The sequence below is a fragment of the Cricetulus griseus genome, chromosome 6 (genome assembly GCF_003668045.3).
Source record: "Cricetulus griseus strain 17A/GY chromosome 6, alternate assembly CriGri-PICRH-1.0, whole genome shotgun sequence".
Taxonomy (NCBI): domain Eukaryota; kingdom Metazoa; phylum Chordata; class Mammalia; order Rodentia; family Cricetidae; genus Cricetulus; species Cricetulus griseus.
In genome coordinates this window covers 141,426,813-141,443,600 of record NC_048599.1, presented here as the reverse complement: position 1 = coordinate 141,443,600, position 16,788 = coordinate 141,426,813, and the positions used below count along the sequence as shown (strand labels likewise).

The 16,788-nt window shown below is 48.9% G+C and overlaps 1 protein-coding gene across 1 annotated transcript; it reads left to right on the top strand.

Annotated features, from left to right (window-relative positions):
* Nucleotides 1-12,288, top strand: Trub2 (TruB pseudouridine synthase family member 2). Its single transcript, XM_027423110.2, has 8 exons — nucleotides 1-694; nucleotides 2,101-2,232; nucleotides 3,462-3,536; nucleotides 7,396-7,457; nucleotides 8,514-8,595; nucleotides 9,185-9,257; nucleotides 10,168-10,304; nucleotides 11,142-12,288. Exons 1-8 carry the CDS (start codon nucleotides 586-588, stop codon nucleotides 11,465-11,467), a joined length of 996 nt encoding a protein of 331 aa, XP_027278911.1. The 5' UTR covers nucleotides 1-585; the 3' UTR covers nucleotides 11,468-12,288.
* Nucleotides 12,289-16,788: the final 4,500 nt, after the last annotated feature.

The following is a 16,788-nucleotide window of genomic DNA, read 5'->3' as shown; positions in this document are numbered from 1 at the left end:
GGCGTTTTGATCGGAAATGTGATATGGACGCGGGCGTGGGAAGGAAAGACAGGATTTGTCTGCCACTGTCGTAAGACTTCGCTGTGAGCTAGGCGTTACCGATAGCGCATGCCTGTCAACCCAGCGCTTGCAAGCTGGAGGCCGGAGGATCAGCTCAAGGTCCTTGCTATTTAGTACATTTGAAACCAGCCGGGGCTACTTGAGACCCCGCCTCAAAAACAAAGCCGGGTGTGAATTACACCTGTCACTCCAGCATTTGGGAAAGAGAGACTGGAAAATCGGGAACTTTCGGCAATCTAGCAAGCTCGAGAGCAGCCTGGGATACATGAGAAAAAAAAAACAAAAAACAAAAACTCCTGAAAGGAATTCCCGAAAGAAGATAATAGAGAACTATGCTGTTCAACATTCGGCCCTATTTCCTTCTCCACCGCATGTTTCCCCCCGGAGGACAATAAGATGAGAACCTCTTCCGGCTGAGGAAACATGGCAGCGACTTACAGTAGGGACCACATTTGGGACAGGACCATGCGGCACTTCCGTTTGCAGCCCAGATCCTGTATCATGCGGTGCTGCTGAGTTCCAGCCATGGGGTCTTCGGGCCTGGCTCGCCTGCAGGGCCTCTTCGCGGTCTATAAACCTCCCGGCATGAAATGGCTGCACGCGCGGGAGACCGTGGAGCTGCAGCTGCTGAAAGGCGAGTGCTTGGACGCGGACCCACAGTTCTGCATTACTTCCATCCGGAGTTCCTGCAGAACAAAGTCACGTGACACCCTCGCTTGGTTACAGCCACATCCTGGTTTTCTGTTGTATACATTTCGGTACTCCCCGCTCTCCGCTATTTTCTGTTAGAGAAACGCATTCCGTACTGTTGTTTTCGCACGGTTACTCTTTGAAAATTTTTCTTGGCTTTTTGAGACCGGATCTCGAGTAATTAATTAATCCGACCTTGAAGTCAGTAAGGATTTAAGAATTCTGACGCTCCTGTCTCCACCTGGCAAATGCTGTGTTCACAGGCATGCATCACCACACCGAGTTTCAAACCCCACTTTTTCTTTGTTCCCCCTTTTGTTATTTATTTATTTGTTTATTTATTTTTGGTTTTTCGAAACAGGGTTTCTCTGTGGCTTTGGAGGCTGTCCTGGAACTAGCTCTTGTAGACCAGGCTGCTCTTGAACTCACAGGGATCCGCCTGCTTCTGCCTCCTGAGTGCTGGGATTAAAGGCGTGCGCGGCCCTTTTGTTTTTTAAACAACTCACATGTAGGCTCAAATTTGCTATATAAGCTGAGGATAGTCTTGAACTTTTTGCTGCTTCAGCCTTCACTTGCTAGGGTTTAGACTACACCAGTGTACCACCTGCTGGGGCTGGAACCCGGGGCATCTTACGTGTTGTGCAAACATCCCATCAACTGAGCTATGGTTCCAGCCCAGGCTTTCTTAAAGGACTCTTGTGTTTATTGTTTGTTTGTTTTCTCGAGACAGGGTTTCTCTGTGTAGCCCTGACTGTCCTGGAACTTGCTCTATGGACCAGGCTGGCCTCGAATTCAGAGATCCAACTGTCTTTGTCTCCTGAGTGCTGGGATTAAAGATGTGTGCCACCATGCCCAGGCCCCCCCCACCCCCCCTTTTTGTTGTTTCTTGAGACAGGATTTCTCTATGTAGCCATGGCTGCCCTGGAGCTTGCTCTGTAGACCAGGTTGGTCTCAAACTCAGACACCTGCCTATCTTTGCCTCCAGAGTGCTGGGACTGAATGCACGTGCTCCCCCCACCCCCACCCATGCCCAGCTTCATCTTCTTTTATTTTTTTAATAATTTATTTTTATTTTATATGAATTGGTGTTTTGACAGCATGTATGTCTGTCTTGTCTGTATGTCTGTGTGAAGGTGTCAGATTCCCTGGAGCTGGAGTTACAAACATCTGTGAACTGCCATGTAGGTGCTGGGAATTGAACCCTGGTCCTCTTGAAGTGCAGCCATTGGTCTTAATCACTGAGTCATCTCTCCAGCCCCAATACCCAGCTTCTATCCTCTACACTATCATAGGCCTACCCCTTCTCCAGGGTGTTGGGACAGTGTTGACAGTGTGTTATTTTGTGTTTAGGTCTCAATGCAGCGAAGCCTCCTGCTCCTGAACAGCGTGTTCGCTTCTTGCTAGGCCCTGTGGAAGGCAGTGAAGAGAAAAAGTTGACACTCACAGCCACCAGTGTGCCCACCCTCACTACCCACAGACTTGGTAAGGCAGAGTCAGGCAGAGTATTGACTTTCAGAGGAAATCCCTGACATGAGTTAGATTTCTAACCCAAGGACTGATACATGTTCTTAGAGAGGGAAGATTTTAAACATTTAAGCCTTACAGGCCATGTGGTTTTGGCAGCACTACTCACCTTTCCATTATAGTGCAGAACAGCTCTAGAAAGTATGGAGAGGGGGGATCCTTCTTATATTCTAGTTAAGACTGAAGTGCAAACCCGTTATTGAACACAGTTGTACACATCTGGAGTCCTGTCTGCCAGGGTGGCTGAAACAGAAGACTCACTTAAGCTCAGGAGTTCCCTGGCAACCTGGGTAGCACAGGCAGACCCAGTGTCAGAACAAAGTAGACTTGATGATTTGACCTGTGGACTGTAATTATTCTAGGACTCTGTATGGAAACTGAGGACTTCAGGTAGACTTAGGTTATTAATTAATTAATACCTGCTCTGTACACATCATGTTACCTTTCTCCTTATCATAGTTTTGTGCAGTAGGTCCTTTTTTAAAAAAAAACTTACTTGCATGTATGTGTGCACATGCATGGATGCCAAGGCATGGGTGTGGAAATCAGAGGCCATCTTTTAAGAGTCACTTCTCTCAGTCCACCGTGAGGGTCCAGGACCAAAGTGAGATGGTCAGGCTTGGCAGTACCTTTACCTACTGAGCCACCTTACCAACCCTTTTGTATTTTGTCACAGAGCCTCCTATAGTCCAAGGTGGTCTTGAATTCACTATATAGTTGAGTATGACATTGAAATCCTGATCCTGATGGCTTGCATCTGCCGCCTAAGTACTGGGACACATTAAACTGTTTTTAGCCTTTAGTAGTTGAGACTGAATCTGGAACCATAGAGCAGTGTTGTAGACAGAGAGCTCTAGGTTCCACCTTGGGGAGCCCACAGTTTCAGTGGGAGAATGGCCAGCTTTTCTATCAGTAGATGCTGTGAAGAGCACCCCACATCGTGATCCCCAGTATAATGTCTGGTTTTGGAGCCTTTCATAGGGAGAATGGTGATAGGCAGAGCCCTTGACCCAGGGAAGTAGGGAAATAGTCCTGGCCCCTTCCATGGAGGGGAAGGCTGAGAATCCAGCCAATCATAATTTGAGCCCCAGTGGCTCTTCTGTCCTAGGAATGAAGGCCTCATGCCAAAGCTATGCCCAAGGCGTATATGCCCATAGTTGATAAATGGCCTGGATTTTTCTTTCCAGTACGTGGCCCAGCATTCACTAGCCTGAAGATTGGTGTTGGACATCACTTGGATGCCCGGGCTTCTGGTGTGCTTGGTAAGAGCTGAACTCAGCCTTGGGTGTGGGTCTGTGGGTTCCGGGAAGGAAGGGTCAGGAGCCCAGCCCACCTTCCTTTCTCACCACTGCATCTGCCATGATTCCATACGTCTGGTCACTGGGACGATGACTTGTGCAAGGGGAGGTTCCACCCCTGTCTAGGGATTTCTGCATGACATGTGGTTCAAGGCCTTTGGGGGACATTTATTTACCAAACCTCTGATAGAATCTGTGTGATGTTATGAATGAAGACAATGGGACTAGAGCTGAGGTGATCTGGCCTGGCCAGGAAATGCTGGGGAGTCACCATTAAGCTAGGGTGCAGCCTAGGAATTTGGCTTTGTCTCCTCTGGCTAGGGTCTAGATATTGCCGAAGTGGATACAAAGCCCCGAGTCACAAGCCATCTGCAGCTTCAGGGTCATTTGGTAGCTGAATTGTCCAGCCTCCACAGTCTTGGTTCCCTGTCTTTCTTCGTGAGGTGCAGGCATCAGACATGATCTCATGTCCCCTCCCTTTACCCCTCTTTAACAGTGAATGGAAAGCCTTTCATTTCTTTAGACAGAGGATAAACAGATCATGGGATAGGCAGGAAGTGGTCCCATAGGCCACTGTTCTAGTCTTCCCTTTGTGCCCTTAGCTTCCCGTGTATTGTATCCCCCAATCTGTGGTATACACACGCCTGAGCATCTTTATCTGTTTTACTGATTCAGAGCTTAAGGGCCAAAGACATTAAAAGTTAGAGTCAGAAAACCCAAGATACTCATCTTGCTTTCTGAGACAGGGTCTCAGTGAGCCCAGGCTGGGCTTCCAACTTGTAGTGAATGACCTTGAACTCTTGATCCTCCTACCTCCTGACCACTGGGGGGGGGGGTTGCAGGCTGTCCCGCGCCCGCTCTGTATTCCTCGCCAGCAAGAAACACACGCAGGACACTCGGATCCTTCTGCAGACAAGCTTTAATGCATTAGACTGAGCAGAGACTGAGCAGAGACTGAGCAGAGACTAAGCAGAGACTAAGCAGAGACATTGAACTAAGAAAACCATCCCTATATAAAAGGCTGACCAGCCGCCTGGGACGTATTACCCTATGAATGGCTTTAGCTCCTCAGGCTAAAATGAGCCACGGGATAGGCAGAGATCAAAGGAATGGAGATTACCCAGCGCCTGTGAAGTAATTCACACCTTGGTGTCTTCAGGCAGCATTATAATGCAGGAACCGGCTTCCTACATATCACCCTTTTTTTATTAATTAATGAAAAGGCTTTATATTATTACAAGCAAATAGGTCACCCATATGTTGAGGGATAGAGGCAGGGGTTGACCTTCCCAAAATCAAACATTAAGACTGTGTACGAGAGTCACCATCAGGCTGTCAGTTTGACCCGAAGTACTCCCGACCTGTCCTCTGCCGTTTTTCTGGGAAAGGGGATTCTCAAGGCAGGTAACCCTTATGCAGGTCAACGTACCTCCCAGAGAAGCCTGTATAATAGGCAACTCTGTGCGATGCCTATGCTCAGCATCCCTCTTTGGGGCTGCACAAACCAGACACTCTACCCTGTGCAGTGAGCCTAGGCTCCGGGTGTGCAAGAGCTGTCTGGCCGGCGGCCTATCGCTTAGTAGCCAAAAATATAAGCGCTTGGATGATCTCTTGGTTTGAGCCCTGGAGCTTACATGCCAGCCAAAGGAGTAACAGCATTTCGCAGGCGGCTGCATATCCATCCCTTTTCTCACAGACCAGCCAAAAATAACAGCAATCTGTAAACGGCTGCATCGAACAATTACCCCCACCCCTTAAGTAGAGACAATCGCTCCGCCAAGGGCAGGAGTTAATCTGGATAACAATAGCGGCTCTCAACTCCCGGGGGTAGAGGGTGGAGTTTCGACTTTTGAAGGTCTGCAGAGGCTCTTCAGGTTGAATCTTTTTGGGATCCACAGGGGATTCTCTTCATCCTGTGAGAAAACATAATATCGCTCCCCTGGATCTTATGAGAATAGGATCCGGGCCTTTCCAAAAATCAGTTAAGATATCTTTCCATTTTACCATTTCCTTTTGGCCTTTTAGTTTTTGAGGTGAGACGCTTGGCCTCGGTATGGCCCCCAGCGTTAATGTAAATGAGGCTTTAAAGCCCCAGGCATTCCAGGCCTTTAAGAAGTGTTGAATAGTAGGCATGGCTTTTTCCCCTATCAAAGACTGGGAAAGCCATCTGTAATTTTTTCCATTCCTCTGATGGTAAGAAGGAGTCGGTTTCAAATAGTGGGGGTGCTGATGGAAGCACACCCGCTGGCATTTTTGGCCGTGTTGCTTCTTTCTCTAGCTCTGTTTCCTTGTTAGAGTCTAAAATCTTAGAGTCTGAGCTGCTCAGCTCCAAGGCTTTCAGTTTCGTTGTAGGGCAGCTTCTAAATTTACCGGGGTGTGACCGGCCATTCCCCATTCTTTCTCCCTCCTTTTTTGTCTCTCCCTCATCCAGCTGAGCTGTTTCTTTTAAAACTTTATCTCTTGAGCTTTTAGAGTTATCAGAGCTATCAAGATTTAAAGCTTTATACACTCCCTTGTCAGTAGACATCCCGGGAGGTCCTTTTTTCTTATACGTTGTAGTTTTTCTTTTTATATACACTCCCATGTCATTAGACATCCCGGGAGGTCCTTTTTTCTTATATTTTATTGTTAGGCGCGCCCCATCTCTCACCATATTCGGTTTCTGATATGTAATTCTGTACTTTTTTAAGATTGTTGTAACAGTGAGAAAAGTCAAAATAGCTCCTAGTAAAAGCATAGAAGCCTCTATATTAACCTCCCACAATAGCAACATTCCCAAGCCAAAGTCTAGAAAAATCATACCTCTCCGAATTTTTCTCATTACATTCGGTTTCTGATATGTAATTTTGGACTTCTTTAAGATTGTTACAACAGTGAGAAAAGTCAAAATAGATTAACCTCCCAAAATAGCAACATTCCCAAGCCAAAGTCCAGAAAAATCATACCTCTCCGAATTTACCACCCTGCAGTTCTGAATCCGCCTCGTTAGAGGGGTCTCTGAGGTGCTGGAGATGTTAAGCTTCCCGGGTTTCGGCACCATATGTCCCGCGCCCGCTCTGTATTCCTCGCCAGCAAGAAACACACGCAGGACACTCGGATCCTTCTGCAGACAAGCTTTAATGCATTAGACTGAGCAGAGACTGAGCAGAGACTAAGCAGAGACATTGAACTAAGAAAACCATCCCTATATAAAAGGCTGACCAGCCGCCTGGGACGTATTACCCTATGAATGGCTTTAGCTCCTCAGGCTAAAATGAGCCACGGGATAGGCAGAGATCAAAGGAATGGAGATTACCCAGCGCCTGTGAAGTAATTCACACCTTGGTGTCTTCAGGCAGCATTATAATGCAGGAACCGGCTTCCTACAGCAGGCATGTGTCACCTTGACTTGGATTTATTTTGTTTTTAAAATGTATGTATTTATTTGAGACATGTCTGTCTACTTGCAAGGCTGGCCTGGAACTCAAGGTTCTTCACCCTCAGTCTCCCAAGTGCTGGCATTACAGGTGTGTGTCACCCCTCCCACCCCAAATGTAATTGCAGTTTGGTGGAGCTGGGACAGTGATCTCTTGTATTGGGGGTGTTTCAGAGCCCTTTGGGAGCTTCCTCAGGTGCTCAGGCCCATTGCCCGTCATGAGCCAGATTCCATCCTTGCCCGAGCTCTGGAGATCAGGGTTGAAATCTGCTCAGAGGGGCTTCTAACCTGGATGTCAGAGCTCTCCGTGCCCCCTTCTGGCTGCAGCAGCAAGAGAAGGGGGAGTCTTTTGGTGGCAAGGAGTGGGACAAGGACTCTAAGTATAAGAGGGGTCTGTCTGCCTTTCAGTGCTCGCTGTGGGACATGGACTCAGACTGCTCACCGACGTGTATGATGCTCACCTCACCAAGGTATGGTGCTCCAAAAATGTGGGCACAGCCTGTTTATCCCTTGGTTCTTTCCCAGGGGTCACACTGACAGGAAATACCTAGGCCACCAGCAAGCATTTTCTGTCACCTGTGACTAGGAAAGACTGGTGATGCAACATTACCCACAGCCATGAGCTGTGTTTGGGTCCCCTCATGGAAGCCCTACCCCACTTCCCTGCTCTCCCATAAGGCCTTAGGAGCTGAAATTTGGGCCTGGATCTATCTCACACCACAGTCCAAGCCCAGCACTATTCTCACTGCAGGCTGTCATGTGGCTGTCACCGTCCCATCCATGGGCTTCCTCCAGGGCCAGGTGGGGCCATAGACTGTGGTACTGTGAAGTCTGCCAAGGGGACACCTTAGGTCTGTGTCTTCAGTGCTGAACAGCACAGAATCTGGAACTAAAAGGCTCCAGTTCACAATCCCAATTCAAGGATGTGGTGAGACACTTGCCTGATATGCACAAAGCTCTCCGTACCCGGCACTAAAAGACAGGTATCTGTATTCTACCCCTCTGCCAGCCACAGTCACGTGACCTTGATGGACCATCTTTGTGCCTTAGTTTCCTCAAGTCTGTAATAGGAATGAAGAGAACATTCCCCGAGACAGTCACTCTGAGGACTAAAGTGACTGCGTGTGAAGCCTTGGCTCAGTGCCTGGCGCAGAGTACAAGCTGATGACTTCCCTGTCGTCACCGTCTCTGTCCTCATCACCTCAGGAAGAGGTGGTTGTCTGTACAGAGTGGGAGGAAGGAGGTTCTGTGAACAGCAAACATTGCCTAGATGTGGGCATTAAACTTAGCAGGGCCTTCCAGGACATATGTGGGGTGACACTCTGCTCATTTTGACTAGGTGAAGACTAATGCTGTCGCATGTCCAGGTCACTAGGAGCAGAGCACAGAGTGCTGCCCTGAGCTCCAGGGCAGGAGGGCAGCAGGCATGCTGTGTATGGAGCTCTACAAGGCCCTACCCAGCATCAGGCTGGCACTTCTTTGGCTCCAGAGCTTAGAACAGGGACTTCCCTGCCCTGTCCCCACAGGATTATACAGTGCGAGGCCTCCTAGGCAAAGCTACAGACAGCTTCTGTGAAGATGGGCGGCTGATAGAGAAGACGACATACGGTGAGAGCCAGAGGTGGAGCAGGAGAGGTGGCTGCCCAGCATCATTAAGGCCTCTTTAAAGGACTGTGAACAAACCCAACCTCCTATAGCCTCCCCCATCCCCAACGGATGCTCTGGCCTTTTTTTTTTTTTTTTTTTTTTCTTTTTTTGTTCAAGTTAGGGAACAAGCTTGTTTCACATGTAAGTCCCTTCTCCCTCTCCCTCCCCTCACCCCCATCCCTCCTCCCCCATCCCCAACTACTCCCACCCCATCCACCCACCACTCCCTAGGCAGGGTAGGGCCCTCAACGGGGGCTCTGCAAAGTCCACTAAAAAAACTTTTTTTTTTTTTTTTTTTTTGGAGACAGGGTTTCTCTGTGTAGCTTTGGAGCCTATCCTGGAACTCACTCTGGAGACCAGGCTGGCCTCGAACTCACAGAGATCCGCCTGCCTCTGCCTCCCGAGTGCTGGGATTAAAGGCGTGTGCCACCAACGCCCGGCTGCTCTGGCCATTTTTAAAATGGGCTGCTTTGGGGTTAAAGCCACTTGCCCAGTCTGTCTTCTGTGGCCATTTGTAGACTGACGCTCCCCTATGCCGTGCCTCTTCCAGACCACGTGACGAGAGAAATGCTGGACCGGATCCTGGCTAGAATCCAAGGCTCCCACCAAAAGGCACTGGTGATGTAAGTAGATCTGAGAGCTCACCACGGAAGCACAGGCGATCTAAAGGGGGGAACCTGCGGCCCACACCACTGAGGCACAGGACGGGGTAGGAATGGGTGATGGAGTCACCTAGTTGGTGTGAGCTTGGCTGAGGCTAGGCTACTTGGGACTCCTGACTCTCCCGCCTATCAGCCTGTGGCTTCCAGGAAACTAACCAGCTGTCTATAAATGGGACAGGAAAAGTCCCTGTCTTAGAGACCTGTACCTGAGCACAGTGTTCCAGGTGGGGACAGGAACACAGCAGGGGCAGAGCTGCTGAGGCAGCAGGAATGGCTCAGGGAGCATTCTCAAAGGATAAGCAGGAGCCAGGCCCTGGGCTGTGCACCTGCAGCAGGAGTGCCGGGGCTGCAATGACCTGTGGGCTCAGAAACCAAGAGTCAGGGCTTGGGGTGGGAAGGGCTGAGGCAGGAGCAAAGCGAAGCAGGATAAGGTTGGCCCAGGCGTCAGGGACTGTGACAGTTCTGAAGAAGTGCTGTGGTCTCACTGGGGACCCTGTGATGAAGGCTAGGCAGGCTGTGAAGACAGTGCCCTGTGCCCACTGAACTAGACCCGAAGACAGCAGGAACAGCAGCGGCAGAGGAGAGTGAGCAGTGAGAGAGGATGATGTGAGCACGGGAAAGAGGGAACCAGGAGGATCTGGGGCATTTGTGACGAGAGCCCTGGAATGGGGGTGGCATTGCAGTCCCCTGGGGTTGCACTCCTCAGGTCAGGTGGCTGGGGTCAGGATTGCTCAGCCTGTGATAGGTGAAGCAGGGGAGGCTGCTCTGAAGGTGGGTGGGAGTAGGGGAATGTAGCGAACAGTGAAGGACCTTTTCATGGTGGGACAGATACCCCACACTGGCCTCCCATTCCGGCCCTCCTGTCTCCCAGGTACTCCAACCTGGACCTGAAGTCCCAGGAGGCCTATGAGATGGCCGTGCAGGGTGTGATCCGGCCCATGAACAAGTCCCCGATGCTCATCACTGGTACCCGCTGCCTGCACTTTGCACCTCCTGAGTTCCTTTTAGGTAAGTCACTCAGGAAGCTGGAGTGATGTGGTGGAGCCTGGGTTTGGAGTCATGTGTGGCATGCCAAAGCCAGCTTATAATGCCCTGATTGGCTAGCCGTGGTTGGCTTCTGTCCACCAGATCCAAGTTCAGCCTAACCCAGAGTAACAGCACAAGGCTGCCCTCTGCCTCTTTTCTCTTCCCAAGCCTCGGAAGCCAGCTCTTAAGAAGCAGAGGCTGTGACTGGGTGTAGGTGGCGCACGCCTTTAATCCCAACACTTGGGAGGCAGAGGCAGTCAGATCTCTCTGAGGCCAGCCTGGTCTACAGAGTGAGTTCTGGAGCTACACAGAGAAACCGTGTCTCAAAACTCACCCCCAAAACAAATGAAGCAGAGGCTGGATCTAGCAGCTCCCTTCCAGAGCTGTCCACGTTGTTAGAGGCCCCTCAAACATGACTGTCACTTCCTGAGTCTCGCCCAGCTCTACCCCAGACTCTTCTGTGTTCTGTTGGGTTCTTCCCCAATTACTGCCCAAAGCCCCTGGTGGGAAGCCCTACATGAAAGTGGTGCTTTGTGCCCCACTCCCAGCGCATGAGTAGACTACGTGTAAGCAGTGCTGCTGGTAGTCCAGCCTGCTCAGAGCTCAGCTGCGGGATCCAGAGCCGGACTCTGACCTGGCTGGTGTGGTTGAGGCCTGCAATCTGCACAGCTGCCATGCTCCTGGCCCTCCAGCAAAGCTAAAAGGAATCTCATGAAGGGTGTTCCTCGTGGAGAAGAGTCCAAGAAATGTGGATCCAAATCAGCTTAGTCCCTGGAGCTGCTCCTGGCAATCATGTCTGTCCATGTCTGTGTCCCACAGAAGTGCAGTGTATGCATGAGACCCAGCAGCAGCTGAGGAAGCTGGTGCATGAAATTGGCCTGGAGCTGAAGACTGCCGCTGTCTGCACGCAAGTGCGGCGCACTCGCGATGGCTTCTTCAGGCTGGATGATGCCCTCCTGAGAACCCAGTGGAATCTACATAGCATCCAGGGTGCCATCCAGTCTGCAGCCCCCCGGGTGGCAGCAGAGCTGGAAAGGAACTTGAGACTGAGGTTGGGCCACCAGCAGCTCCCCAGTGCTGGGCAGCCTTGGGGCTCCAAGGACCCAAGCTCCACTGTGGAGGTGGAAAGCTATTCGGGGCAGTGAATGCCTGGATGTGGGTGGGCAAAGACAAAGGCTCTTCACAAGTCAGAGCTGTTGACTGTGCAGAGTGAGATCAAGGGCCTGAGTAGTGCCCACGCCTGCCATCCAATGAAACAAAAACGAAAAAGGGAATCTTTCTACTTGAGACACACTGCAGAGATGAACTGTGTGTGGTGGCAGAGCCTATCATCTGGGCTATTCTGGAAGCTTAGGCTAGAATCTTGACAGTTCAAGGCCAGCCTAGGGTTATACAGTGAAACTGTGTCTCAAAAATCAAATCAGAGTCAGGCATGATGGCTCAGACTTGTAATTACAGCACTCAGGAGGTAGAAACAGAAGATCAGGAGTTCAATGCAGCACTCAGGAGGTAGAGACAGAAGATCAGGAGTTCAAGGCCATCCTTGGCCACATAGTGAGTTTAAGGCCAGTCTGGGCTGCTTCCAGTGTTTAGCTTTTCACAGAGATGGGGAATATTACCTCAACACCTAATGACCACTGATGATTTATTTAGATTCTTATGGCTGACTATCTGAATGTGTTTATACTTTAAGGAAAAGTCTTTTCACTGTTTTAAAGTGGTGTCTCACCTGTGATCTCAGTACTAAGCTGAGGCAGGAGGATGGCTCTGAGTTTGAGGCCAGCCTGCATTACTTTTTGGAATTTTCTGTAGTGCATGTCAGTATTTAATCCTTTTGACAGTCATAGTGTGAACCTGGGTTGTGGAGGCAGGAGGATCAGGAGTTCAAGGTCATCTTTGGCTTCATGAGTTCTAGGCTACATGAAACCCTAACTCCAAAATAAAAAGCCCAAAATTACTTTTAAAAGGTGTATTTTTATTTATGTGTTAGCGTGTCTGTTGTATATACGTACCTCATGTATCATAGAGGCTAGAAAGGGGCAGGAAAGCCCTGGGGCTGGAGTTACAAGGGGTTGTGAGCCACCATGGGGATGCTGGGAATGGACCACTGGTCCTCTGGAAGAGCAGCCACTGACCCATCTTTCCAGCACACAGAGTTTAATTTAATCTCCTGCCTTATGTAACTATCCACTACCCTGGCTCTAAATAGTTACAGGCTGATAATTGTTCCTGTCTACAGTGTAAGAAGCCGAGGAGGGTGGTTCTGTTCTCACATGATGTTGTGGGAGGAGTGCTGTGAGCAGACGCAAAGGGATTTATAAAATATCTATTTTTTTTTATTCTCTAAGAATGACATGCACATATACAATGTCTTGATCACCCCTTTTCTAGATGCCCCACCCCCAGCATGTCTCTCTCACAACCTCAAGTCATCTATTTTTGAGCCCTGAGACCAATTAGTGTGGGACACATGCATGGGTATGGGGCCATCAACAGCCTACTGTGGGCTACACCCCTGAAGAAAAATGGTTCTCCCTCCTCCAGCAGCCTATCAGTCACCAATGGGGGCTCAAGATGGTGGGTCCCCATAAACCCCTTCCGTCCTTGCTGCAATGTTGACTGGCTTGATCTTGTGCAGGCAGCCAAAGCTGCTGAGAGACTACGTCATGCCCAGAAGACACTTCACAGTAGTGTCCCCAGTCTCTGGCTTCTGTCATCTTGCTGCTCTCTCTTCTGTGACATGCCCCAAGCCCTGAAGGAGATGGTGTGATATAGATGCTCCATTTAGGCAGTCACTCCACAATCATTCTGCACTTTGAACATCTGCGAGTCTCATGTTAACTGCTGTTCACTGAATGGACAGTGATGAGTTTCTGATGCGGTCTGGGAGCTGCCCTGATCTCTTTGTGTTAAGATACATATTTAGAGGGCAATTGAACAAGACAGTAACGGATGCTTCTCTCCCAGGACCTATGACCTCTTCAGCCATGGATTCTTGGTCAGATTTACAATACCAGGCATGAGTCCTTCCTGTGGAGTAGGCTTTACATCTGAACAGGAAACCATTGGTTACATCCATAATAGTAGTGCCACTATTGCACTAATGGACATATATCTTGCCAAGATGGTCTCTTTTTATTTTATGTATGTGAGTATTTTATCTGGGTATATCTGTGCAGTATATGGGCCAAAAGAGGGTATTGCACTGAGATTGAGACGGTTGTGAGCCACCATGTAGACGCTGGGATTTGAACTCTGGTTCTCTGGAAGAAGGGCTAGTGCTCTTAACCTCTGAGCCATCTAAGATTGTCTTTTATTGTAACTTGAGGGTTCCCAGCTACATAAGACTGTTAGTTGGCTTTTCTTCCCCAGCAGCATGTGTAGCACCTCCCCGGGCTATAAAAGGTCAGTTCTAATGAGATTTCTTCATGTCCTATGACCAAAGTGTAGTGTCTTCAGCAACAAGGTCTTATCATATTCTGGTGGCCAATCAAGAGCAACATTAGCTTGTTCTGTTTGGGGGATCTCGGGGACCAGCCATTCAAAGGGAGGTATCTCACACTCAATACCAGCATTTTACCTCAATAACATGGCTTCTGAGGAAGAGCTTTATCTCCTGTGTAGTGCACCTCCATTCAAGCGCTCTCTGTGTCTCTCTCTTCTTTTTCTTCAGTTTTTCAAGACAGGGTTTCTCTGTTTAACTGCCCTGGCTGTCCTGGAACTCATTCTGTGGTACAGGCTGGCTTTGAACTTAAAAAGATCCACCTGCCTCTGCCTCCCAAGTACTGGGATTAAAGGCTTGCGCCACCACCGCCTGGCTTAAGCTCTCTTTTTAATTATAATACATATATTGTAATTATATTTTATAATAATTATATAATGTAATGATAAATATAGTAATTATAATTATGTCCAATATATTTAGTATATAATATAGTCTATCATAGTTATATAAAATTATAATTTATATATTTATGCTATATATATAGTTGTTATTTTCTGAAACTGGGTTTCTCTGTGAAACAGCCCTTGATGTCCTGGAACTTGCTTTGTAGACTAGGCTAGCCTTGAACTCACAGACATCTGCCTGCCTCTGCCTCCCAAGTGCTGGGATTAAATTAAAGGCATGAACCACTATACCTGCTTAATTATATTTTTAATAAGCTTATGAGTTTTTCTGTGGCTTTTCAAATATCCTTAATGTTAGTAACCCCTCTCTGTAGGGAGAGACCTGGATACCTGTACCACTGACCACACCTGTTTGGGCATGGTCACAGGTACGTAGAGGGGTAGGATGGAGAGAGGAGAGGAGACACTCCTCTTTTCTCAGGGTTCAGGCCAGGTCTTGGAGGCATCTGGAACCGGACTTCTCAGAGTGCCAAATCTGGTTAGTGGCTCCTCGTGTGAGTACCCCTTCTTAATAAATTACCAGTTAATAACCTATTCCGTGTTTGATCTTGTTCCCTACCACCTCTCCCTAAAAAATCACCTCGGGATTTTTTAAAGCCATTTTCTCGATAAGTTCATTTCTCTGTGCTATAGATACTTTGGGCCCACATACAGATAACTTTTGGGGTTTCTTTGACGGGTGTTAGCTTATTTTTGGAAAACTAGCTTGTATTTGAGAAAGCCAGTCATCGAAGCACTGAGGAGCGGTGGCAGCAGGATTAGGAGTTCAAGGTTATCTTCAGTTATACAAGGAGTTTGAACCAGCAAACAAAAACAAGTCTTTATTGGGGGGTGGGGAGGGCTACATATGTTTGGAAGCCGGAGATCACATTGTCTCTTCCTCAAGTCTCCCCACTTTGCTTTTGGAGACAGGAACTCTCAATGAACCTGGAAATCGAATGAACCAATTCGGCCAGCCAGGATGACCAAGAAGCCCCAGAGCTCTTCCTGTCCCACCTCTCTTGAGCTGGGGTTACAAGTACACCTTTCCCAGCTTTTAAAAACCAGTGCCTCCCTCTGTAACCCAGGCTGGCCTACACTTGCAACAATCCTCCTGCCTCAGCCTCCCGAGTGCTGGGTTCACAGGTGTGAGCTGCTGCACCAGCTTCACTTCCATTAGCTTGCTTTGTGCCCCTGGGTCTGAAAGGAGGCCATGCCCACATTCCCCCCTCATCTTTGCCCTTAAAGAGAAGCACTGGGATGCAGCTCGTCCATGCTTCCCATGTGGCTATGGGTCACCTGACCACCAGGACATTTTACCCTTCCATGGTGGCCTCCAAGGTAGGCTTGCAGCTCCAAGCAATGGGTACTCAATAGGCTCCTGGTTGGACGACCTCTCACACTCAACTTCCCCATCCGTGGAATGGGATAACTTTGCCCATCTTTTTTTGTTGTTGTTTTTGTTTTGTTTTTGTTTTTTCGAGACAGGGTTTCTCTGTGTAGCTTTGGAGCCTATTCTGGCACTCGCTCTGAAGACCAGGCTGGCCTTGAACTCACAGCGATCTGCCTGCCTCTGCCTCCTGAGTGCTGGGATTAAAGGCGTGCGCCAGCACTGCCCGGCGACTTTGCCTGTCTTGTGGTTTCTGAGGGCGGATGACGTTGGATGTCGGGTGCTGTGGAACATCGGATGCAAGTTCTGTACACTGGCTCTGAGCACTGGCTTCAGAGCCAGAACCATGACAGAAGATACACGGTCAGGCCTTCCTCCCAACTCTTGTTTCTGTGGCATAAATGATCTGCCAGGTCGATATTTGAGAAGTAGAACCACAGCCAGCAAGCTGAGGACATAAATCATGCTGATAGTGTCTGACAACACTGGACCCTTCTGCAATACTTGCAGTGACCCATGACCTCTGTCTTATCATCAGATAAAGGAGAGGCCCCAGTGGAGGGGCAGCAAGCAAAGTATCTGACCAATGTCTAATGCAGGGACAGACTAAGCAAATGTCACATCCAAGAGGAGCCCAGAGACAAGATGGATTAGTGCAGTATCTCCTGGGTGAGGCTATAGGAGACAACAAAGATAGCAAGATACAGCTATGGAAGTGGACTCGACAATGGACTTTGACCAGCAGCGCTCTGCAGATACAGTCAGCCACAGATGCATTTCCACATCACAAGAAACCGGGTACCTAGGCATGCGAACCCATGGGTTATCTATCATCTGAAAATGATATAAGGAGGTTAGTAGCTGGGTGCGGTAACATGCGCCTATAATCCTGGGGCTACAATAAAGGCTGAGCCAGGAGGATTATGAGTTCAAGGCCAGTCAGTGCCCTTGTCTCAAAAAAAAGTCTGTTGAAGGCCTAGGGAGATAGCTCAGCAGTTAGTGCTGTCCGCTCTTCCAGGGGACCTGAGTTCAGTTCTCAGCATCCATGTTGGGCTACTTGCAACCATCTGTAAACTCCAGCTCCAGGGGATCTAATGGTCTCTATGGGCACCTACACACATGTGCCATACACATACAAACACACACACACCTTACATATATATATATATGAAAAAATAATCTTAAAAG

Coding starts and splice junctions, on each gene's coding strand:
- Trub2 (XM_027423110.2), top strand. CDS start 586: ATGGGGTCTTCGGGCCTGGCTCGCCTGCAGGGCCTCTTCGCGGTCTAT. Junction 695..2,100: donor GGAGCTGCAGCTGCTGAAAG/GCGAGTGCTTGG, acceptor TTTTGTGTTTAG/GTCTCAATGCAGCGAAGCCT. Junction 2,233..3,461: donor CCTCACTACCCACAGACTTG/GTAAGGCAGAGT, acceptor TTTTCTTTCCAG/TACGTGGCCCAGCATTCACT.